Source organism: Populus euphratica, unplaced genomic scaffold (genome assembly GCF_000495115.2).
Source record: "Populus euphratica unplaced genomic scaffold, PopEup_1.0 scaffold226.1, whole genome shotgun sequence".
In the NCBI taxonomy this organism is placed as follows: domain Eukaryota; kingdom Viridiplantae; phylum Streptophyta; class Magnoliopsida; order Malpighiales; family Salicaceae; genus Populus; species Populus euphratica.
In genome coordinates this window covers 57,822-83,989 of record NW_011499967.1, presented here as the reverse complement: position 1 = coordinate 83,989, position 26,168 = coordinate 57,822, and the positions used below count along the sequence as shown (strand labels likewise).

The 26,168-nt window shown below is 29.6% G+C and overlaps 2 protein-coding genes across 2 annotated transcripts; one reads left to right on the top strand and one right to left on the bottom strand.

Annotated features, from left to right (window-relative positions):
• Positions 1–8,137: 8,137 nt before the first annotated feature.
• LOC105138991 (uncharacterized) lies at positions 8,138–9,153 on the bottom strand. Its single transcript, XM_011045265.1, has one exon. The coding sequence runs from the start codon at positions 9,033–9,035 to the stop codon at positions 8,346–8,348; it is 690 nt and encodes a 229-aa protein (XP_011043567.1). The 5' UTR covers positions 9,036–9,153; the 3' UTR covers positions 8,138–8,345.
• An 8,243-nt stretch (positions 9,154–17,396) lies between these two features.
• Positions 17,397–18,881, top strand: LOC105138990 (F-box protein At1g22220-like). The gene has a single exon (XM_011045263.1). The coding sequence runs from the start codon at positions 17,788–17,790 to the stop codon at positions 18,751–18,753; it is 966 nt and encodes a 321-aa protein (XP_011043565.1). The 5' UTR covers positions 17,397–17,787; the 3' UTR covers positions 18,754–18,881.
• Positions 18,882–26,168: the final 7,287 nt, after the last annotated feature.

Sequence of the window (26,168 nt, the reverse complement as noted above, 5' to 3'; positions counted from 1 at the left end):
TCTTCTCGAGCATGCCCGCTGTTTTCTGCGATGATTACTCAAAACAACAGGTGTGGCTTGCCATATTTGTTTGGTTTGCAGCACACAACGAGTTCAGCATAACAAGTAAGAGCTTGTTATTTTAGACAATGCCACGTATGGTCCTACGAAAATCGATATAGCATGAAATACACTATTTGAAGAACTGAGAAAATTAGTTTGAGTATATATGGCCATAACCATGAGCAAAGAAAATGATATTTGAAATATTTATCCTTCTATATTTGGTGTATTTATATTATTTTTTTAGTTTCTATTTTTATTATTTTGCAATTTATTTATTCTTTTTTTCTTTTTTTCTTTTTACTTTTTTTAAAAAACTATCACACAAATATTAAAAAAAAGCAATATTATCTCATTTTTCTATTACGTTGAAAATTACCTTAAAATCTTACAAGCTTTTATTAAAGTATATAATTTTTATTATATTCTATTATATATAACTATCGACTCTTCTATTTATAATTATATATAGTTTTTAATACATACATATTGATTATTTTATGGTTGAAAAAATTTATTTGTCCGGCAACTATGTGAGTTAAATAAAAATGATAAATAAATTTTTAGTTATTAATAAATTTTTAATTTATAATTAAATTTTTTAATGAAAACATATATTTAAAGAATTACATATTTATTTTTTAAGAAAAAAGAAATGTACTAACAGCGGTTGAAATAACTAGTTTATTACTAATTAACTACACAAACCGACAAAAACTATTTCCAGCTGTATGCAATAGTTTTTTAACCTTTGAAGTGTCTGTAAGGAAAACAATTGTCAGATATGAGTTGGAAGAGCTTTTTTTCAGTGGGTTACAATTTGTTTAACGACACATATCCCTGGACTGGCTAAACAAGCTTATAGGTTTCAATTGGTTATCGAAGGACTCGTGCGACAGGAGACCTGAACTTCATTTATTATTATTATTGTGCATTCTTCGAGTCCATACTAATTAAGGCATGCGGTGCAGCAGTGCATGATGTCACCCCGTATGGCATGTGCTTCGTGCTCCAATATTTTTGCAATCCCTCACGTATCAGGTGGCTCGTTAGTTTTCATGGGATTTATATATATATACAAGAACTGTCAGTCTGTCACCGTGTTCTGTAGGAGATCTGTGGTCTCTTCTTTATTTCGTCGACGCCAAGAAATAGGCAAATGAAATGGTGGGCAGTCAAACTCAACGTGAAATTAGTTCTCGAACTTAGCGTCTCACCACCGTGGTGTCCACGCCAACGCACATTGTGTAGAAAACTCAATAATGGAGAGAATCTATAACAGTTGTAAAGATACCATGCGAGCCAGTATCATGCAAGTCTTTGGACATTAAACTTAAGGTATAGGCTTTGCCGCATATTTTCTAGTAAAATCCAATGAACCCTAGGGTATCGCCCCCATCACTACCCTTTACAAAATGCAAGTGGATCACTAGCTCCTCTCAAACATACATATGGAGCGCAAACAAATTTTTTCAATCATTTGTATTCAACCCCTTTTAGGGTACATTAATTAGCTGGCACGGATCTGTTCTAGCTTAACCATAACCATTGGTTAGAGGCTTAGAAATACAGCTACATTAATTAAATACTCGGTAGGGAAATCTTTTTCGTCCTTGTGGTCCTAGCCTTATATGGTTTTGGATACCGGATGATCTAAAAAAATCATTTGTATTCAAGTGGATGCCTTCCTCTCAAAAAAAGATTGTACCTTTCTCATTTATATGGCAAGATTGCATCAATTATCAGCATAAAAACTCAAAAGTCTATATAGCAGTTCATTTCTCACGTAACCCACTTTTAGCATATAATTAAACCAGCCCATGGGTTGCAATAAACGGGAAGTTCTACATCTTTGAGCTGCCTAGTAATTCTTACTTGGGAATGAAAAAAATCCAAATTATGCATGGCCCTCTGATTGAGGATAATGTCAGCTATAAAAAGTTGTTTTTGAAAAAAGAAGAAAGAAAACAAGAGCAATTTATAGATGCGACTCAAATATTGAAACTGAAAGAAAGCTTGCTGGATGCTTTATCTTGTGATATTGTAAGTCTTTTCCTGCGATTTTTCATTTTCGACTACTAGTTGTGTTTGCTCCATCGATCCATTACTGAACCAGAAGTACTGCTTTCCAGCATTGTCACCTAACTATATATCGTTAATAACGATCTTGTTCTTCAATTAATTCACGCAGATCTTGTCCTTCTGTACTGTCTTTACTCAAGATCAGCAACATTTTCCTTTGATATATCAAGTACGTTAGTTAAACATATTATCCACACACGTCCATCAATTATTGCCAACCTTCTATATATAGTACAATGACAACATTATAAACTGATTGATGTGTTTCGATCGAGTCAATATTCTAATCCTGAAATCATAACAGCAACTGACTATTTCAAGAATAAAATATCCATTCAACATAGTTTCAAGGCAACAGAAGTATTACTATATGAAAAAAACAAATAAATTTAATAAGCTAAAGAAGGAAAGAGATGCAATCGAGTAGAGGCCATGAGGGACATAATAATAATTAATAGAACTTATATCATACATCTTGAGCGGGTATTTAGTTAAGACAGTTAATTGAAAGCAAGGATTTTCTTCTTGTTACTGTTACTTCTTTTTTTCTTTGTGGCTGAAGGGTAACACATGTTCCCAGTAACCCTTATAAAGAAAAAGACAAGAAAACTATGCAGGTTTTAAAGATATTAGACCTGAATCAGTAGAAACCAGACGATTGCTCACAAACAGAAATATCGAGCTAAACCATTGGTCACTGAGATTTGCGAGAGCCCACCTTCAGTTGGATTAAAGAAATGGGAATGTGGATTTTTTTATTTTATTTTTTTATAGATCGAAATTCTAGTATAATGGTTATTTTCAAGGGTTAGGTTGTGAAAGGGAAACCCACTAATAGGTGAAGGGGGAATCCATGGTTGCAGAGGAGTTGGAATCCACTTTAAGTGCTTGATTTGAAGAGGACATAAATTTTTTTATGGGGACATCCAACATGCTTCCAAGCAATGGAAAATACCTCTCTGGCTCAATCAAACGTGTAAAGAAAAGCTTCCACTAGATGCAATCCATCATTGGGTGCCATAAACTTAATTAAACTAAACTACTTGAAGCTCTAATTATTGGGGCGAAAGAGGCACTTTCCTTGAACCACCAACATAACAAAGCACACCATGATCTCCAGCATAGATCTAAGAGATTTCAGACAAATCATGCAATCAAATTAAGAATCTCTAAGAGATTTCAGACAAATCATTCAATAATCTATTAGATCTCCTATATATATAAAGCAGATTTAATTTCAAGACACACCTTCCTGCTCCCAACAAACCACAAGTACGGCTACGAAATAAAATATCCTAGTTTAGTATTCTAAGGCCTTTGCATTCAAAAGTACAGCTTAAAACATGATTCACGACCATTGCAACCCCCACCCATCATACAAATAAAGAAGCCAATCCCTTTCATCCACATTATACATCCTTGTTAAGGTATCCAAGCTCTCTGATTTGGCAATGTTTGGTCTCTTCAAGAGTGGTCCTATGGCCAAGTTTAATTTTGCTTTGGAGATACTCAATAATGGATGGACACAGGCTCATGGTACGTGTCCTCCCAAGGCAAAATGGTCCCCGCTTAGAGGGCCGAGCTGTAGCCTGCAGGTAAGTTGTCACAGTTTTCACCAGAATAATCAAGGTTAAAAGGTACGGTATATGGCAATGGTAGGGTGTTTTTCAGCATTGTATAATTCATTCCCCATGTGACCCATATGACCTTGTCATAGGGAACAAATACCAGAATAATCAAGGTTAAAAGGTACGATATAAGGCAATGGTAGGGTATTTTTCAACATTGTATAATTCATTCCCCATGTGACCCATATGACCTTGTCATAGGGAACAAATGAATAATGTGTTCGTCTATTAGGTTTGCTGCTTCAACCGTACCAGTTCATATTATTGGTGCAAAAATAATAATTATAATAATAATAATAACAACACGTGACACCGAAGAATCCACAACAACCCGATCATAGATTATTTCTCGAATACAACTAGCAGGCTTTCGTACGTGTTCATACACAGTCCTCTTCTTTCATGTATACATGCTCGTAGTTTATTCAAGAATTATACCTTTGTAATCAAGAAATCATCATGTTACTAAATGTGTGGGTGTGTGCGTGTTGGCTGGAAGGAAAGAAGCTTTTGTTTTAAAATGGTAGTGGTGGTTTTAGTTTGAACTTGCGTCATTAATCTCTAATCTTTTCTTCCTTTTGGCAATGGCCGGCTGCCACATTTCGGTCCCTTTTTAAAAGTAGTTTAACTGGGGATCATTTAATTTTTATTCTTCTTAATACTTAGACAAAGTTTTACTTCTTTAATTTGGAAAATATACCCATCGTCCACCTGTTCTTGTTGCTAGATAGAAATCAAACAGCTAAAAAACTGTAATAAGGCAGTCTGATGACCACCTATGTCATTTCTACTGTTGCTTTTTTAAAAAAAAAAATTGGGTACATACAGATGCTCTCTTTACCAAACACCTCTTTGCCAAACCGGCACTCGTATGGTTTATCTGGCAAGAAATTTGTCCTCCTAAAATGGGAAAAATCAGGCAATTAGTAAACGTAAAAAATTGGTGCATTAATATTGTTTATTAAAAAAATAGTGAAATAGTATACTTTTATCTTATTGTGCATTTACATCTTATTGTGCATTTATAGCATCACATTTATTAAATATCGTTATTTTTAAGTATGTGAAATAGTTACCGCTATTCAAAATAGTGACATCTAGTAAATATTATATTTATAAAGCTTAACAAGGTAAAAGTATTCTATCACTAGTAGAAATTCACTTAATACCAATGATATTATCGTCGAAATAATTGTGTTAGTAATTTGTGATCATAGTTATCAATGGAATATTTTTCATATGTAATTCAATCGGTATATACTAACAGAATACTTTGGTCAGTATATACCAATGTAATTATAGATAGAATATTCAAAATTAAAAAAAAAAGTGTAGTTTGCTGATGTGAAAGTTTTTTAGGGTGATTTTACTGATGGAATCACTAACAGATTCAAACCAAGGGTTGCGTATAGTGATGTGTGACACTTTCAAAAGATTGATATCTTCTCCCAAATGTAGAAGTGTCAAAGTAATAAATAACTTGGTAAAATTGGGGTTAAATTATAGGAAGGTGAACTATATAAAATTATATTGTTTATTAAAAAAATAGTGAAATAGTATATTTTCATCTTATTGTGCATTTATAGCATCACATTTACTAAATATCGTTATTTTTAAGTATGTAAAATAGTTACCGCTATTCAAAGTAGAGACATCTAGTAAATATTATATTTATAAAGCTTAACAAGGTAAAAGCATTCTATCACCAGTAGAAATTAACTTAATATCAATGATATTATTGATGAAATAATTGTGTTAGTAATTTGTGATCATAGTTATCAACGGAATATTTTTTATTTGTAATTCAATCGGTATATATTAACAGAATATTTTGGTCAGTGTATACCGATGTAATTATAGATAGAATATTCAAAATTTAATAAAAAAAAGTGTAGTCCGCTGATGTGAAAGTTTTTTAGGGTAATATTACCAACGGAATCACCAACAGATTCAAACCAAGAGTTGCATATAGTGACATACGACACTTTTAAAAGATTGATGTCTTCTTCCAAATGTAGAAGTGTCAAAGCAATAAATAACTTGATAAAACCGAGGTTAAACTATAAGGAGATGAACTATATAAAATTATAAATAATAAATGACAAGGAGTTGAAGAAAATTCTTGAGATATAATATTGATGTAGGGATTAAATAAGGATAAAATAATTGTCAAGGTTAGAGGATCCACTAATAGTAATTCAAACAAGTATAGTATAAACTCTTTTTATTACTCAATTGAAAACAACGCACAAAATTTTTTTCTAATCGGATTATAAATTGTTAATAAAATTTTTTTTTATGTTTAATAAAATTTATTTGCATAATTGTTTTTTTTTAACTATTAATTTATATAATTTTATATTATTTATTCTAAATAATTTTTTAAAAAAATAAAAATAACCATCGAGAGATTTACAAACAGTATGTATCTGTCGGCATTTGATAGAGAGTGAGAAATCCCAACATCACCGATGAATTTACAGACATTATGTGTCCATCGGCATTTCACAATAACTTGATGAAAATACCACAATCACTGACGAATTTAAATATGGATAAATTTTGTCGGCATTTCACAGAGTGGTGGAAATGCCACACTCGTCGGTATTTAATCAAGAGCTGAAAAATATTTACTGGATATGCCACTATCATTGATGAAAATAATCTGTTGGCATATTTCAAGCTGGAATTTTTTAGCGCGTAATATCCGTTTGTAAAACCATTGACAATATTTTTTTTTACTGGCAGACTTAGCAATGGAAATCAGTATTACCAATGAATGGTAAGTCAACGGACATTTCCTGTCAGTGATTTAATGAGTAAAAAATTTACCAATGAACTCTGAATCACTTATTGACAGAATTTGTCCATCAATAAAACTGTGAAATCTTGTAGTATATCATCTGACTTGATAGGTTAATCGGTTCGTAATGGTTAGTGAAATTGGCTAGCTGATTTAAAAATTAAAAAAAAAGAATTCTCAAAAACATCAAAACTAGGAAGTCTTAATGAGATTTTTTATACCTAAAAATCTAACCGTTGATATAGTGAAGTAGTGGCCACTATAGAAAAAACAACCTTTGAAAACTCCTATAAAAATTTAAGCATAATCCAATGGTCCTTTTGATCCATTATCCTTTTATTTTTTTAGACTTGTCTCGCTAGTTCTTAAATGCATCTGGTAGGTCATCCATATAATTTGTTTGGGGTAAATTCTTATTTAGTTATGACAGACTCACATGTAATTATTTTAAATCATTTATTATCAAAAACTTGACTATATCATTGATATTGAAAAATAAAATAAAAAAAGCTATTATGTGAATATTGATGAGCTAATTGGTTACTAAACTGACATATTGAGTTAGATGATTGAATTTGTATCTTGCCATGTTTTAACAATATTTACTTAATATTGTTATTTTAAAATATGACAATGATCTTCTCGCATTTAGAAATAATAATACTAAGTAAATATTATCCATCTAAAACATGATAAAATAATATTATGTTATATTAAATATATTATTGGCTTTATAATGAAATAACCATTATTGTTGGATTAAAAGGAATAATTATTCCTGAGGTTCATTTATTAACTCCCTTGCCTATTTTATTTTGTTGTGGTATGGCTTTGTTTGTTTTTATATTTTAAAATTATTTTAAAAAAAATTAATATTTTTTTATTTTTTTAAATTAATATTTTTAGATTATTTTAATGGATTAATATTTAAAATGATTTTTTTGTGCAGCTTTCTGCTTTAACCATCTCGATCTCATGGATTCAAATGCTGGTCGGAGATTTGTCACATTTCAGGAAGGCTTCTCGACATTTCTTGGTGGGGTCCATTTCTAGAGTGTTCTTGAGGGTGGGCTACTCTGGCTATTGGGCTTTTGTGATGAAAACATAGTCATCCTGATTCAATTTACTTTACTTCTCTGCATCTGGAGCTTAGCCCAATGCTTCTCTCTGGTTCATATTTTTCAATGAAACTACTTGTTCTGGCCTCGAAAAGAACATACAATTTGTAACTACTCCGTTGCTATTTCAAAGCTGCGTCTTTCTTTTTTTCTAAAGTTTGGTTCTGGGCTAGATCTACTAGAAGATGCTCATGCTTGATGGTGGATTCATATTTCTATATTATGATTTTTTTTCAATTGACAATTGAGATATTTCTGGTGATGGCCTGTTAGGTTAATATACGTAGAGGAGCTGTTGTTGTGATGTATAAGAAGAGTACTTAAGAACATAGAGGAAGAATGTCTCCATATCATTTTTTATTTCTTATGGTATAATTTTAGATAGGAAAACTGAATATTCAGCAACAAACGTTGCCAGCAACTTTCCCATCTAAGACATTAAACATGTATCCAATAAAATTTGTAACAAAATGAATTTACCTATATAAAAAATCTTTCGCATCGACAGGTTTCGCACAAAACACTAAGCATCTCCTCCTCCACCACCGCCATCCCTGCAAACTGGATCGACCACTGCCGATGCTTTGACTAGCGATTGGTTTGACATTCCTGAGAAAGTATGTGCGTGTCTTGTGCCAATGATTGCACCGTGAAATCACATTTAACTACAATTTATGCACGCCCAGTTTTGAAACCACTTGTTTTCATTTTCACTGGAACATTCATTTTTAGAGAAAATGAATGAGGTACTTTTGATTTTCTATTTCTCAGGCTATTTTGTACATCCTTGGGTAACCCAACACGAGTCCCCTTAAGGACTATTCCAATATCTGTTGAATTTTTGTGACCTTGGTGGAAAGTTGGAAACTTTCCGGTTGCAACATTTTGTTGCCTAAATGAAAGTGAAACAGCACCACCCTGCTGATACAAAATGCTTGATCTCCGATTTGAGTTATGAACATTCAGCCTGATGTCATAGTTTGTATATGAGTATTTATTCTTGGAAACTTGTGGTTTTTTTACGACAAAGCGTTGAACTTGAAATTCGGGATCCTTAGGCTTGAGTAAAATAAAAGAGAGTCCTACAATGGTAACAGCAACTGCAATACCACTGACAATGGCAATAAAACAACACCAGAAGCAAGAGCAACCACAACATGACTTGTGCTTCTTTTGATGGGGATTTCTTTGGCGTTGGGAGACCGAGGCGTTTCCAGGTGGTGGAACACGATAAATTTGATCTCTAGGAATTTGGATCACGTATGTGCCAGGCTCAAAAAAGGGTTGGTTCGGGGTGGCAACGGGGTCATGAATTTTAGGGATTGCATCAGAATGTGGAACTGTTGGGACCTGCTCCGTCATTGGAAAAGGGGGAGCAGCAGTGTTGAGGAGGCCGAGGGTGGTGCATGTGGATTGGAGAATTGAAGTTATCCATGGGAAAGGGTTTGTGTGGCAAGTGTCTGAGGGAGGCTAGGAGATAGGGAGGATCACTTATTTCGACTACGGAGATTATTTTTAGTTGGGATGACACTGGACCATGATTAGACACCGTTTACTGGGTCAATCCTATTGTAGGCAATAGTTTGTGGAGAATGATTTAAGGCGTCAAATCAATGAAAGGCAATAAATTTTGAAAAGATAAAGAAGATTATTTTTTATTTGATTGACATTAAAAAAATTATTATTATTATTTAAATATACCAAGCTAATGTGGGAAAGTATTTATTGCTGAATAAAAAACCAAATACTAAAAAGAGCAATTTATGCCATCTAAGAAAAAAAAATATTCATGTCATTGTATATAAAAATACTGCTATGATGGAAAATATTATTTTAAATAATCATGATCTCTTGTTATTTCTCCATCAAATATTACCAATAATCTTCTATTACGGTGAAAGAAAAATTATATTTGTTAAAAGTCTATTAACTTGAAATAAAATTGTGTTTTTTTTAAACTTTCAATTAAATAAAAATAGTTTGTTTTTAAATAAAGATATTAAAATAAACTATTAGAATTATTTATATAAAAAGAGCTTTCCAAAAATATTTAAAAAATATCCATAATAACTCTTATCTTTCTAAAACTCTTCTCTTTTACTTTTTTTTCCTTTTCCTTCTATCAAATTTTTTGCGTTCCTTCTTGCCGAGATAAACATTTATAAAATAGGTTTGTCGTTTATCCTTGTTAATTTGTGCTATTGAGAATATAATATTGAGTACATTTGAGAAACAATATTACCATTACATTACAAGCATCAAAGGACATGAAATAAATTACTTTAAGACGGCAGAATTAATCTTTATCCCAATCTAAATCTTGAAGTTGGTTTTTTTGTCAACAAACTCGTAAGTTGATTTTCTTTTATATGTTGATTTATATGTCTTTTAATGTTTTGTATAAACCAGATTATTATAGAAGAACAACAATATTAAAATAATTTAATCATTTTTTTATTTGTGCATGAGCATGATATGTTTGAATTTAAAACCAAGATTTACAAGCCAAACTTATTTTGTGCTTTTGATTTCAATTTGTATGCATATATGCATATACATTATGCTTCTGCATATAGCTAGATAGATAAGTAATTGCACAATTTCTGAGAGAATCAAACTTGGGTAGGTTACAACTAGAAGATTTTTACTATTGTACCACAACTGCTCTTGATACCTTATGTTTAACACATACATATATGTATGTATATATTTCTCCTTAATTAAAGTGTTTGGTTACCATAACAGTGAAAGCAACTTCTTTTTTCCAAATTTAATAGTGTATATAATTATATATATAAGAGTGTGTGTGAGATTTGTTTTGATTAAATTTATTAGTGTACCTTTACTTTGTGTGTGTGTGTGAAGTTTATTATGTTATTGTGATAACATATAACTAAACTAGTGTTAATAGTAATAATGCACTGGTTACCCTAATAGCCCTCAGCTCGTTATCATGGTTTTCCTGTTGGCTAACATGATTCTTGCATATGAAAATGTTGAGAATTTAAGTGGTGTGGACTCTAAAATATGGTAGCAAAAGATTTTATTCTACTTGATGACTTTGAACCTTGCACAATCCTTATAGAAACAGTGGCAAATGTATTTTTATGAAGGATAATGAGATCTGACCACTACTGTTATGGTAGAAGCATGAATGCATTCAAACTTTATATTTAATAATTATATTCTTAATGGGTTTACAGCGCTTTGTATAATCCAATTAAGAGTGCTAAAGTATTGTGGAAGTGCTGGGGTAAGAAGTCCAAGATTGAGGACGCTGACATAAAGAAATTTATGGTTCACGAGTTTATGGACTTTAAAATAATGGTTTTTAGATTTCTGATTAGTCAGGTCCAAAATCTCTAGCTAAGCATTCATGAGATCCAAGCAAAAGAAATAATGTTGAGTGAGTGCTCCCTGGTGGCAACAATAATTGAGAAGCTGTGGAAAGACTTTAAGAATTATTTCAAACACAAACGTCAGGAATATAATTTAAATTTCTCTCTTGTTAAACACAAACGTGATAATGGATCATTCATATAAGTGTATGAAATTCATCATACTATGCTGATATTATTTTAGATATTATTCCAACCCTACCAACTTCTACATCAACTACTTCACTATTGTTCTTTCTAGAAAGAGAGTTTGCAACCATATTTTCTTTTTCTTTTCTGTATAAAATATGATATTTTAATCCCAACAACTTAGTTAATCCTTTCTTTTAGATTGGTGTATGAAATTTCTTATCTAAAAAATGTTTAAAACTTTCATGATCATTCTAAATAATGAATAGCTTTTATTCCAAGTAATGACTATTTTTTTCTATTGCCATCAAAATTGCCAAATACTCCTTCTCATGAATAGATAGGTTTGTATGCATAAGACTCAATGCCTTGGTAAAAAATAATAAAGGCTTCCCTCCCTCTCTCGGTATTGTCCTTTTTCTAGTATCACATGTATTGTTTTATTAAATTCAAACACTGCTAAACCCGGGGCTTCATGGGTAAAAAATAATAAAGGCTTCCCTCCCTCACTCGGTATTGTCCTTGTTCTAGTATCACATGTATTGTTTTATTCAACTCAAACACTGCAAAAGCCGGGGCTTCATAAAGTGCCCTTTTAAATTGATCAAACGCTTATTAAGTATTTCCATTCCAAACAAAGCTATTTTTTTTTATTAAACCTATAAATGGTTAGCTAATGGTACCAAATCACTTGATAAAATTCCTATAGTAAGCTGCAAGTCCAAGGAACCCTCTAATCTTCTTTAAAGATTGTGGTTCTAGCCAATTTCTTACTAGTTGTATCATTTTTGGGATTTGTACCTCTTGTTCATCAAATATACACTTGGACTTAGTTATATATAATTAGTTAGCATTTAAAGTTTCCAATTAACATATAATCCAGTAGATTATAGCTTGATATACATCAAAAAATACCGAAATAAACTTCCTTAAAAATAGCTCTAAATCATTGTTCATTAATGCTAGAAAGGTAGCAAGTCTATTAGTCAAACTAAATGACATTACCTTGAACTTGCAATGGCCTTAATATGTTCTAAATTAAGTTGAACCCATGGTTTCTTGACTGACACGAGTACAGATAAATGGTCTTATTATTTCTTTTGGTGTTGTGAAAATTGACACTGTCAAGTATACTGATGCATTATGTTTATATTTGAGATAAAAACATGTGCATGGGCTTTGAGGGGGGGAAAAAGTGACTCCTGCATAACACTATTTTTATTTTAAATTTTAATATGATAAAGTTACAATACATTTTGCAATTCTAATTTTATTTTCGTAACTAATATATTATGAGAAAATAATTGAAAATTTCAAGAATCCATGTTGAATTTTTATTTTCTTATTTAAATCACAAACTCAAAAGCACTTTATAATTTATTTATGTTAATCTATCTTTTCTATCATATTATACTTTAACTGCTTACTAAATGTTTGATTATAATTTTTATTTTGTTTTTATATAGAAATTATAATATTTTTTATGTTATTTTATATATATATATATATATATATATATATGTATATATATATTTGTAATATATGTATTGTTTTGGGTGTTTACTTGTTTTATAATTTTTTTATCATATAAATTTTTTGTATGGATTTATATCTTTTACATGTTATAGTTTGTTTTAAATTTTATAAAATTATATTTGTTTGTAAATTGATGAAACTTATATCGAATTTTTTACTTTGATGTTTTGTGATGAAATAAATAATGATTCATTTAACGGGTTTGTTTTATATTTTATTAATTTTATTCTTGATTTATAATTTTCGATAAATATGTAGAAATTTGAATATATGTAGATATATAATTCATAATGAATTAAGAGAACTATTAAAATAGATTGAATAAGATTAAGTTAAACTAATATTTTTGCAAATTTATTTAGTTAACGTAGTTAATTAATACATGTTGTAATCATTATTTAACTAGGCTTGATATAAGTAATGGATGATCATTCATGGATATATCGAGATTCACCCCTAGGGCTAAGGATGATGGATTGTTATAATAGGGGGCTGAGGATGATGGATTGTTATAATGGGGTTTAAAGTTTTATTAATTATGCACTATTTAACCCAAGAAATATTAGTGGAGGTGATATTAGAAATCCATGCAAGAGGTATAAGAATAAAAAATTTATTGATTCAAATATTGTAACAATGCATCTTCTACAAAAATAGTTTACGAAGAAATACTTGTATTGATATACACATGGAGAACCATATATTCCTCGTGATACCATGGTAGAGAGGATAGTTGGGTCAACTTTTAGTGATAGCAATGTGTATGGAGTTATAAATGACAATAGTAATCTTTATAGAAATATGATTATGGATGCACTATGAATAAATTAGGGTCATATTGATCAATGTTCAATCATAAATGAAGAACGTAATGCAGACATGACCAAGTTTTTTGATCTTTTGAAAGATTTTAGTAAACCATTATGGGATGGTTGCACAAATTATAGTAAATTATCAATCATTGCACAGGTGTTCACCATCAGGTCAAGTTATGGGTTTAGCGAGGCCAGTTATGACAAAATTATCAAATAGATGTGAAGCATTTTACTAAAAAGAGAATGGGCTGAAATAAAACTTTTATATTGTTAAATTTATAATGAAAAACCTCGGTTTAGGATACCAAAAAATTAAATGTGTCCAAATTTGTGCATGTTGTACTAACTTAAAAATACAAAGTCGACTGAGTACAAAACATGTACGCATTCTCATTATAAATCCAGAATTGATAGGAGAAAGATTTTTGTCGCACATTGAAATCAAGCATCATCTTTTCATCGTAAAGTATGCTCTCTTTTTTCATTTTCTCTCTCTTTTTTTTCAGGTTTTTTTAACAATTTCTTTTCCTTTATTTTTTTTTATTTTATTAATTCTCAGTTGACACCAAGCATGCCATAAAGGTAAGAATTTTTTAGTTATTTTCTTCTTTATATATTTATTTATTTTTATTTTTTTGCATTACTTTTGTTCCTTATTCAATTTTATGTTGAATTTTAGTTGCTATTTAAATATTTTTTCATTATTTTGAAGAATTTTAGTTTTTATTTTATTTTATTATTCAATTTCAATTAAATATCTAGGATTAATTTTAATTATTATTTTGAATTTTTGTTAATTTAGAAATTTTTTTGTAAATTTAGGATTAAATATATTACCACTTAGCAAATGAGAATTTTATACAAAATTGAATTATTCTAATTATTCTATTTTTTTCCCATTAATTTGACTATTGCGCATCGTGAGGATATAATCACTTCTAGTTTTTCTAGCAACAATGCTGATGACCACAAGTTATTGCTTGCTAATCAAGAACATACACTTGATGCACATGCATTGACTCATGATACAAGTTTATCGAGTGCGATGCTGCAATGTCAAAGGGGTCCATTTATAGCAGAATCCATTTACCCACAAGGAAATCATGGTATTCAATCAAATATTGATGAAAACAAATCTCATTCAAGATATGTTTTTACTTTAGATAGTTGGGTTATGAGTTGGAAAAGTTTCAAACAAGAGACCATAACAAATTCTACAACTGAAGCTCAGCATACTTCTATGTTTGAAGGGGTAAAAAAATTGTTTGGATTAAGAAGTTTATATATGAAATATATATGATTCCTAGAATTATTGATATAATAGCTTTTTGTTGTGATAACAATGGGACCACTACATCAGCAAAGGAATTACGGTCTTATCAATAATCTAAATTTGTACTTAGACAATTCTATTTAGTAGCCATATTGAATTAACAATGAATTAAATTATTTAATTTATTTAATTCTAGTTTATTTAAGATTGTGATTTATTTATGGGTCAACATACTAAAACCTAATGGGTCATAAACATTAAAAATTATTAGTAAAAAATTAAACTAAAATGATTAATTAAGTATGAATTAATTATAAATCAGTTTTATAATTTGAGTACTGTAATGTAATTAATATAAGGGATTATAATTTTAGACCAAGAAAAATCAAGTAAGAGCTTGATTGAATAAATTTTTAAAATTATTCTGAAATAATATAGGTGATATTATTTAGGGAGCAAAGTGATATTTTATCATTTATAGAGTTATTAAGTTTTTTTATATATAAATAAAATATCAGACCTCATATTTTATAAACATATATAATACATTGTACACACTCTTACTATATAAATAGAAAGAGTAGAAAAAAGAAATAATTAACACTTAAGATATAATAATCTTTCTCTCTCCTAAAACTCCTAAAAGAGTTTTAGGATATTCTTTATTAGTGGTTTATGCAAATTATTATTAAAGACCAAATAATTTGATGGTTTGTAGTTTGCAGCAACTCAACCTTGAAAAAGTTGATTAAATCTCAAAAAAAATATTTTCTCTTTAAGCAATATTAACTCAAACCATAAATAATCATAAATTATATAATAACATCCTTCATTTATGTCTTTTAAAGAAACCTAACATGTTGGTAAAAGGTAAGGCTATATCGAATTTATTTTATAATGATTTAGGTATATTGATGGTTATGGCTGTTAAGGTTTTTTTTATTTTTTTATTTTTTTAATATGTAACTTTATATATAAGGTATTTCTATATAAGGTTTTTTGATGTGGGATTTTTCTAATGCTAGTCTATTTTCTAAGCTTTAATTTATAATGTTAGTTTACATCAAAACTTAAAAAATAATATTGAAATATATAATTTTATATTATTTTCTAATGTCAGTCTTTTTTCCCATCTCCCTTCCCTTTTTTATTATAAATATTTACACATAATAAAATAAACAAAAGTGCTGAAAAATTATGAAATTGCATGGAATTTTTTTTTAGAATTTATATATTTTTAAAATAAATTAGAAAATAAGAATAAAAAATAAGTTATAACACTCGTCATCAGTTGCGGTGATCATTATGTCATTGATGCAGACGTTGGTGCTTCTGCGCTGGGGTGGTACGGGATTCTAACATCTTGTGACTATAAAATTACACTGAAGTGTATGCCTAACCAGGTAGGCCTAGTAACATCGAGGGATAGCCTATTTGTGCTTCTCGAGGGTGAGAGAGAGAACGGGAGAGGGGGAAGAGAACTTGAGGATCTTCAATTAAATTTTTTATTTTTTAATTTTTTCAGACACCGTCACAAAATAATTAAACCACAGGGAATGCTTGTTTCTGTAAGTCTAGATAAACCAATATTTTCAGGCTTCTTAAAGTATTTATCACTTAAAAATATTAAAATAATATTTTTTTATTTTTTTAAAATTATTTTTAACTATCGAAATAATCTAAAATAAAAAAATAAAAGAAATTGGAACTTATCTCTAAGTACACTGTCCAACGGGCCTGGGTTTTGCCTCATACGAGACAGTGGCAGCTGGAGCGTGGAGGGCAGTCTGAGAACAGATCAGAGTTCAGCTACTTATAAACCCAACAAAACAATGCCCAATCCAGTCACATGCATTGCCCTTTCCACAAATCTCTTTATCAGCTCTTGTTGTTTAGCTAATTACTTGAATGAGTCGGCTGACAAGCGCAATGTCACCATCCTAGCGAGCCTCCACGTATCTCAATTCTGTGGTCATGGATTAAACAATTTCAACTAACATTTATTTAATTTCTATGCTCGGAGACCTACTTCGAGAAGGAGTCCAAGGCAGGCACCATTATTTATGTATGCCTCAAAATAATCATTATTTGCAATGTTTTGCGTTGGGGACGGATCAAATTAATGTATTTAAATACTACTTCACCTCGTCCGGATCAATGTATTTAAATACTACTTCACCTCGTCCCAAGATTAATAGCATCTTTGCCGTTGGGTTACCTACTAAGCCTGCAAATATTTTAATATTAAATTAATATTTTATTTTGATATGGATTTTAATGTTTTGATATTAAAAATAAAAAAAATTATTTTAATATATTGGTAAATAAAATATATTTTAAAAAATACTCAGTATCTCAGATATCAAATACACCCTCGATACCGCAGACCTAACTAAATTATTTAAACAATAAACTAAACTATAAACAATTATAAGAAACCTTAGCAGCTATTATCTTCTCTACCGACAGCACGCTTGTAAAAAAGCCAAAAAACCAAATACATATAAACAGCTATGGGAAAATCTAGTTGTTGATAAATTTAAAAGAAGGTACAGCCACCGAACCCGGTATTAGTGTATTACAGTTGGCTGTGGGGACTCTGACTTGCGCCACGTAGCTTCCATGGTGGTATCACAACCAACTATACGTTCATAGAGTAGACTGTTACCATGGTATTAACGCATGACCGTACTCCATCACAATACCTGAAAAGCCTTGTATTTAATCATAATTTCTTTTTTTTTTCCTCCTTTCATGAGAAGGAAACACCGAGTGGGTCCCAGAATTCACCAGGTCAACGGTCAAAGATACAGCAATCCTCGAAAGCCAAAGCACACGCTCGCTCCTGTTATAATAGTTCATCTAAAATGAAAGGGAAACCCGCAGTTGCTTCCCTGATGTCTTCTCTCCTTGAAAAAGCGAGCTGAGCGACAACACACGGAATAAATTCAATCTAAATCTAAATGAAACGATCATCGTCGAAAAGCCACATGATCGAAGAAATGGACGGCTTTGATCGGCTCCCGGACTCCTTAATCCTCCTCATCTTCAACTCTATCTCCGACATCAAGGCACTAATCCGTTGCCGTTCCGTTTCGAAACGTTTCAACTCACTCGTCCCCCAAACCGAATCCCTTTCTCTCAAAGTCGACTGCGTCATCTCACCTGAGTCGGACTCCGACTCGCTCTTCACTCTCTTCAAATCTCTCCTGAAATCCATCCACGATTTCTTCAAACCCGACCCCAAAACCACGGCCCGAAACCAAACCCAGAACTCCCCGGCCCGAATCCTCTCCCAGTTCAACCGGATCCGTGACCTCCAAATCGAACTGCCAGCTGGCGACTTGAAATTAGAGAAAGGAGCCGTTATCAAATGGAGAGCTGAATTCGGCAAGTCGTTAAAGAGCTGCGTTATTCTAGGGTTTCGCCGCGTAGCAAATCCCGAGGGAAATAGTGCTGACGAGGAAATTAATTTTACGGGAGGGTTAAAAACAAGAGTTGTGTGGGCAATAAGTGCGTTGATTGCAGCATCGGCGAGGCATTATCTGTTAAACGACGTCGTCAAGGAGCATAGGGAGATGGAGAGGTTGGTGTTGGTGGACAGAGAAGGGGAAGGGACGGTGGCGATAGAGAAGGAAGGGTTGAGGGAGTGTAGGGAGGCGGCGCGTGGAGGACAGTGGGAGGAGGACGGGGGGAGGACGGTAGTGCCGTGTGTGAGGATGAGGATGAGGCACGAGCAAAGAGTGCAGTTGAAGGATGGAGTTTGGATGGAAGGTGTGACGTTGGTGGTGGTCAGGCCTTGTAGCGGCGGAGGGGATGGGGAGGATGCTGAGTTGGCATTAGGTGCGTTCGGTGGTGGGATTTACGGAGAAGCTGTACAGGTACTTCTTAAGAATAAGAGTTATTTATTGGAAATGAATTCCTTCTAACGCTGGTGTGTTCTTTTTTTTTGTTTTTTTTTTTTGTTTTTAAGATTTTACACTCGAGGCTGTATTTACGTGTACATGTTTTTGAGAAAAATAAAATCAACAATAAGGATTTCAGCACTTTGACTCAATTTGTATCTCCTGCTCTATATGTTTATTTGAAATGTGTGAGGATGTCCCTTCCCTTGCCCTTAAAACCAAAGAGCAAGGTAGGTGTGTACCGGAAGATGAGTATGGATGGATGGTAGACTGACAGCCAACGTTGCGGGTTTTACCATAGAAAACAACGTTCTAACATCATCTCCCCATGCCGACAACATTGATGTGTAAAGAGTTGCTGCAGGAAACCCGCAAACTCAAAGACCGAGTTAAATAAATGCTTTACTTTCTTCACAAAAGTCGTGTGATTTTACTAGCAGCGCGTACAATTGCTGCACCATTCATTTGGGCAGAGAGGTCATTTGGCATCCAAGGGCAGAGAAATAATGTTTTTACTTGAAGAAAAATATTTGTAAAAATTCTAATGACTTGAATTCAAGAAAAACTAATATATCTTCTTAATCGAAAACTCTTTTCATTGTTCATGTGTTTATTTTTTTAATGAAAATATTGTTTTATTAAAGACATTGCTTTTTAAATAAAAAAGTAATTATTATATCATAAAAACAGGTTTTACTATAGAAATAAAAAAAATCATGTATTAATCATTTGTACGAATAAATGTAATAATAATAAATATGATAATATTATATAAAACATTTACAATAAAAATATTAAAATATATTTTTTTTATTTTTATTAAATATTAATTAGAAAGATTTTCAAAATAGGTATACTCGGCCTATATATATATATATATATATATATATATATATATAGGCCGAGTATACCTGACTAAAAAAAACTCAGGCTTGCTTAATTAATTTTTTTTCTTTTAATAAGCATACAACATGTTATTTGGTGAGATTTTTTTTTTTTAATTGAATGTGTCGTTCATATGAACAAATCACAACTCATCATTTTTTTCGTTTAAATTGCAACCATCTCTACTAACTGAAAAATCTAGGTTAGAATAAGTCAGAGAAAGAGTTTTAGTGTTTAGGAAATTTAATTTTGAACTTATTTTATCCTAAAAATATCATAAAAATCTTTATAAAACCATTTCCAAGCTTAAAATACTATTTAATTGGTTTTAAAATCATAAATCAAATTGAAGTAAAACAAAATTTATGTGTTTTTATATACTTTTATAGAAGGACAAAACCATCTTTATTAAACTATTTTATTTTAAATAAATTCATTGACACTATGATTTGCCTTTTCATTAGTGAAAAGTCATTAAATATTTACTTTATCTCTTCTTAATATTTTTTGGTGACTCTCTATCCTCTCTTAATATACAAGAATTAAAATTTTAAAAAAATAAATTTCAAGATCAAAATATATAAAACTAAAATAATATGTCTAAATCAAAACTTTAAGGATGAAAGTGAAGTTTTTAGCTTTATTTTAATAAAAAAAATAAAAAGTTATTTTGTTTTATTTTTAGGTAAAATTTCATCATTGTTTTTTCAATTTTTCTAACTATAACCTAAAATTCTATTTCATAACATCAATTTTTATTTTAACATTTGGAATATTCTTCAACACTTCAAATATATGAGAGCATGCAAAGTGAAAAATAAAATCTCAATACATAAAACCATGCTAATATAATTTGGTGTTAATGGCAAACAATTTGGTGAAAGATGAGCATGCAAATATATAAATTATGGAAGATTCTTTTGCAAAAATTGTGATTAAAAATAGGAAAGTATGTCCTATCATTTTTAGCTATAAATAAAAAAGTATAAATAAAGTATAAAGGACAACAAATACAACAAAAATATAGTAAAAAGAAAGATATTTTAGAGGCAATATAAGAAGTTGCCATAAGTGGCAATAGTAGATTTAGTTTCCTAGCAGAGATTGTGGCTATACAATAGCCTATTCTCATTCTAGATTTGTAAAACATATTTCTAAGTATAACATTGCAGTGAAGCTAGATACTCAATTTTAATGTGTTACAGGAGCCTATTAAGATTTTTTTTTCTCGAGTAACACTTTCATAATCACTTCCACTAATAATGTTGTCATTTCAACATCATACAATTATAATTTCATGCTATAACATTTTATAAGTTTAGCACTCTCGATTGACTTGGCCTTAAAATTCATTCTCTTAATATATATATTTTATGTGAGACCAAAATAGTCTTAGATTTACTTTTCATGCTAAGGTAAACCTAGCCTATGCAATTTTATTGTGATCATAACCATACCAATGTTGGGTTTTCTAAAATACTATATATAACAGAAATGTTAAATTTAAAATCTTTCGAGAGTCCAAAGGATCTCATTAGATAGATTTATAGTTGTTTAGGGTCTATATTAAGATTACTTGAAGGTCAAATATTTTTTTTTATTTTAAATAATTTCTGTAAGGCTGGGTTGTCGTAAACCATAAGTCGTTCAAGTATTCAATCTCTAATGGTAATCCACACAAACTACTAATAAGAAATCTCTTAAAACTTTTCAGAAGAGTGAGATTATTATGCTTTTAAGCGCTAACTCTTTATTTTTATATTTTTCAAGTGTTATGTTTTGAACAGAAAATAAAAGGCATAATATTTTATTTATAGAAAAATCTGAAAACTCTATAAATAGTAAAATACCAATTTTTCTTTGAATAATATCATATATATTATTTTAAGATAATTTTAAAAATTTACTCAATCAAGTCCTTGCTTGATTTTTTACTAAGTCTAGAATTGTAATTCATTGTATTAATTACATTCCAATCCTTAATTTCCATAACTTATTTCCAATGAAGTCACTTTATTAATCATCCTAATTTAATTTCTGAAATTTGTTTTTATATATATAACCTATTAGCTTCCGTAATAAGTTAGTATAAATATAAATCACACTGCAAAATAAAATAGGATTAAATAAATTAATTTATTATCAATTTATCAATTGAATGATTTATATTTGAAAATTAAGTACATTGTTTAGCACCATGTCATAATCTTTCAAATATTAGAAAAGTTATAAGCAGTTTGACATAACCTCTTACTAATCAATTTCTTAGTGTAATTATTATTCATTGATCAATTATATTTTGATTTAGTTATTAGAATATAAAGTGTATCTATTCTTTCATCATGGTTATTCTAAACATCATAATCATTGACTCTTTAAATAAGACTTGAAACTTTTTTCAAATATTATTCCAAACTTTTTTCAAATATTATTCCATATTGTGGCGACTTGAAACTTTTTTCAAATATTATTCCATATTATGCAAGGATTTATAATCAATACTATTTGAGAAAATATAAAACAATTTATGTAATTCATATAGGATGATGAATCCTCTTTTGATTACTTAAATACCTTTATATAGTTCATGCTATATCTAATATATGACCCTTGATTAAAACAATATGTAGCATGATCAAGTATAAAACTCTCTATATAAGATAATTTAGTGATCTCAAGTATAAGGATCACTCACACAACTATCATGTAAGCCTTTCCATAAATATAAATTATCTCTATATGAAATTCTCATACATGTCAGTTTAGCATACAAGTTATTTGATAAGCACCTATATATTAGTGTTAGATATCCTTAATACATCAACTTATAAGAATAGTTGCTTACTTTCATAAAGAAAAGAACATAATATATATATTAATCTTAACGACTCTAATTAATAATTAATTTTAATAAAACATTGATAAGAAATATTCAGAAATAATGTTTTGATATAACAAGAATTTCATAATTATAACAACTTTATAATTTTCTTTGAAAAATATATTTATTTCAAGGACTTTATTTTTACTATAGATTCATCAATCAAATATATAATGAATGTTAAAGATAAATAAAACCTTTATTAAAAATAAAATATATTAATAGAACAAAGACAATATCATGTGTAACCAACTGATTAGTTACATGGTATATATACTAACAATCTCTCATTTGCACTACATCTAATCAGTTATGTATCAAATACCATATAACTCAACTTTACAATAATATTTATTCTAGAACAATAGCTCAATAAAAGGATCTACAATATTATCTTTAGTAGGTATTTTTTCTATCTTCATATATTTCCTTTCTATGATTTTATAATCAAATAGAAATGTCTAACTATAATTTTGGATCATTAATGACACATTGGTTACATTGCCTATGCAATGGATCTATTATTATCACAATATATGATTGCTAGATCAACAATACTAAAAATCATATCTAGTTCAATGATGAACTTCTTGATCTAAACAACTTTTTCCCCTCTCTTAAATGTAGAGATGTGATTGGCTTTAATTATAGAATCTATTTTAGTCTTTTATTGATAACTCTTCCAACTCAGATCACTATTATTTAATATACAATATAACCAAACATAATTTTTTTATTTTTCAATATTTGATTAAAAAACTAACATCCAAATAACCATAAACTACCAATTCATCTCTTTCATATACTAGAGAAATATTTTTAGTTTTTCTCAAGTAATTAAAAGGTTTTTTTAACTATCTTTTAGTGAACTTCACCTAAATTAGGTTAATATGTGCTCATTATACTCAAAGCATAAGATACATTTAGTGTTGTATATAACATTGCATGTATAATGGATCTTACAGCCGAAGTATATGGTATCATTTTTATCCTATCTCTCCCAATTTATGTTTTAAGGTACATATCTTTAGAGAGAAGTATGTTTATATGAAATAGGTAAGTATTCTCCTTTGGATTCTTTCGTGCAAAATTGTTTTAACATCTTGTCTGTATATGTGGACTAGGATAATACAATCAACATTTTATATCTATCTTTATAGATCTTTAATTTCTATATACGTGTTGCTTCTTCTCTTATCTCATATTCTTTATGTAAAAATTATTGGACAACCAGATCTTTATTCACTAATTTAAAGAAATATTTTCTATTAATAATATACCATTTACAAAAGAAAAAAAAGACTCCACTTCCACTAGCTTTTTTATAAACACAAATTCATCCTCTTTTTTTTTTTTATGAAATCAAGCTATTTAATTATTTCATCAAAATAGATATTCCAACTCCTTGAAGCTTATTTAAGTTGATAATTTAACTTTTATAGCTTACATATTTTACTAAAAGATTTATTAGATTCAAATCTTTCATGTACACATCTTTATAAAGATTCCCATTTATGAATATGGTTTTGACATCTATTTATCAAATCTCATAATCAAGATATGCAACTATAATAAGCAATAGAACTATTTATCAAATCTCATAATCAAGATATGCAACTATAATAAGCAATAGATTTTTAACATATTTATTAACAAGGTTTCATCAAAGTTAATATATTTGTTTTTACTTGTTACCTTCGACAACTAGTCTAGTTTTACATGTTTGTATATTATAATCCTTGTCAATGTTTCTCTTAAAGACTTACTTATATCCAATGTATTTTATCCTTTCAAATGGATCAACTAAGGTCCACACTAGGTTGATGTACATGAAATCCATTTTGAATTTCATGACCTTAAGCCATTTATCAGAATTAATATCATATATTAGTTCTATGTAATTGGTAGGCTCATCAAGTATAAACAACTTATTAATTTTAACTTTCATAAAAGTTCATATCTTATTGGTGCATAATATGTCCTACCAAATCTATGAAATTCTTATGTTTATTATGTTAGTTTAATATGTCATGTAGCCAATGAGTTAGTTACACATGAATTCATTATATTTATATAAACACATATTTATTATTAATAAAGGCTTAACTTGTCTTTAATATTCATATAATATAAGATTAATGAATCTAGAGTAAAAATAAAGTCCATAGAAAAAATTATTTGCAAAAAACATTATAAAGTTGTTATGATTATGAGATTCATATTATATCAAAGTATTATTTCTAAAATATTTCTGGTCGATACTCTTTTAAATACTAAACATTCATTATAGTTGTAGAGACTAATACATATTATGTTCTTTTCTTTATGAAATAAAATAATTATAAGTTGAGGTATAAGATATACCTAGAACTAATATGTATATGCTTGTCATAATAAATGTATACTAAACTGAATCACATAAGAATTTCATATGGAGACATCACTACTTTCTATGAAAAGGTTTATGTGATAGTTATGTAAGTAATCTTTAGACTTGAGATCACTAAGTTATCTTGTATAAAGAGTGTTGTGTTTTGATTCTATTACACGTTATCTTAGTAAATGTAACAAATGGACAGATATTGGATATAACATAAACTATATGATGGTATTTAAGTGATTAAGAGATGATTCATCATCTTAGGTGAATTAGAAAAATGTTCCATATGTTCTTTGACAGTTTAATTTCATTGGTAATTTACATGTTCCATATTAAATGAAAATTATAACTTATTTAATTTTACTTATTATTTTATTTAGTAGAAAAAATATACATTTCTTGATAAATATAAACCAATTATTTGCAATATTTGGAAATATAATGCTAGGATTGCCTTGAAGCAGCAATTCACACGAGCTCGCAAAAAAGGCCATGTCAGATAGAAACACCACAAATATTATGGATTGCTTTGATAAAGATTTTGCTTAGATAAACAATGATAATTGGAACCAAATGATCAAAGATGCTTGGTCCACTCTTGAATTCCAAATGAGATCATAATGTGCAAGGTTAAATCAACTAACTAAAATGGATGTGAAAATAGACACTCATTTTAGAAATACAATGTTATTTGCATTGTATCAGGCTCGTATGATAAGAATTTTTTATTTGTTTAAGATAATAAATTTAATTTTTTTTATATTTATCTAATATTTCTTCTTTTTTAATATTTATAGCAAGAACAAGCAAGTGAGAAAGGACCTCCATGAGATTATGTGTTTTATGGCGTTGCATAAGAGTGTTAAGTAGTCTAACACCTTTATAGATAACATGTCTAAAAAATATATTGTTCAAAATTTTATTTTTTATATAATTTAAATATTATCTATCATTCAAATAAATTCATTATTACATGTAATTTTTTTAGAAGAATTATAAAAAGAAGATGATTTTAAAATATGAAATTGATCGAGAAAACTATCATTCATTTGATGAAGTAGCTTGGTTGGTGGTTTCAGGAGGAATTATAAAAGGTTGGGTATATAATGCACTTGGTATGCTAAAGTCTATAATTAGCATGAGTTCTTCATCACATTCCTACTTGATGGAGTTAACATATCCTAGTTCATCTTCTTTAGCATGGCAAGTGTAGATGAAGAAATAGGACAACAAATGTGGGCAAATATACCTCGGCACCTATAGCCTTATCAATATTGCCGCATGTTGGCTCAC

What these genes read in the sequence shown, in the direction of transcription:
- LOC105138991 (XM_011045265.1), bottom strand. Translation starts at nt 9,035, where the DNA reads ATGACGGAGCAGGTCCCAACAGTTCCACATTCTGATGCAATCCCTAAA.
- LOC105138990 (XM_011045263.1), top strand. Translation starts at nt 17,788, where the DNA reads ATGAAACGATCATCGTCGAAAAGCCACATGATCGAAGAAATGGACGGC.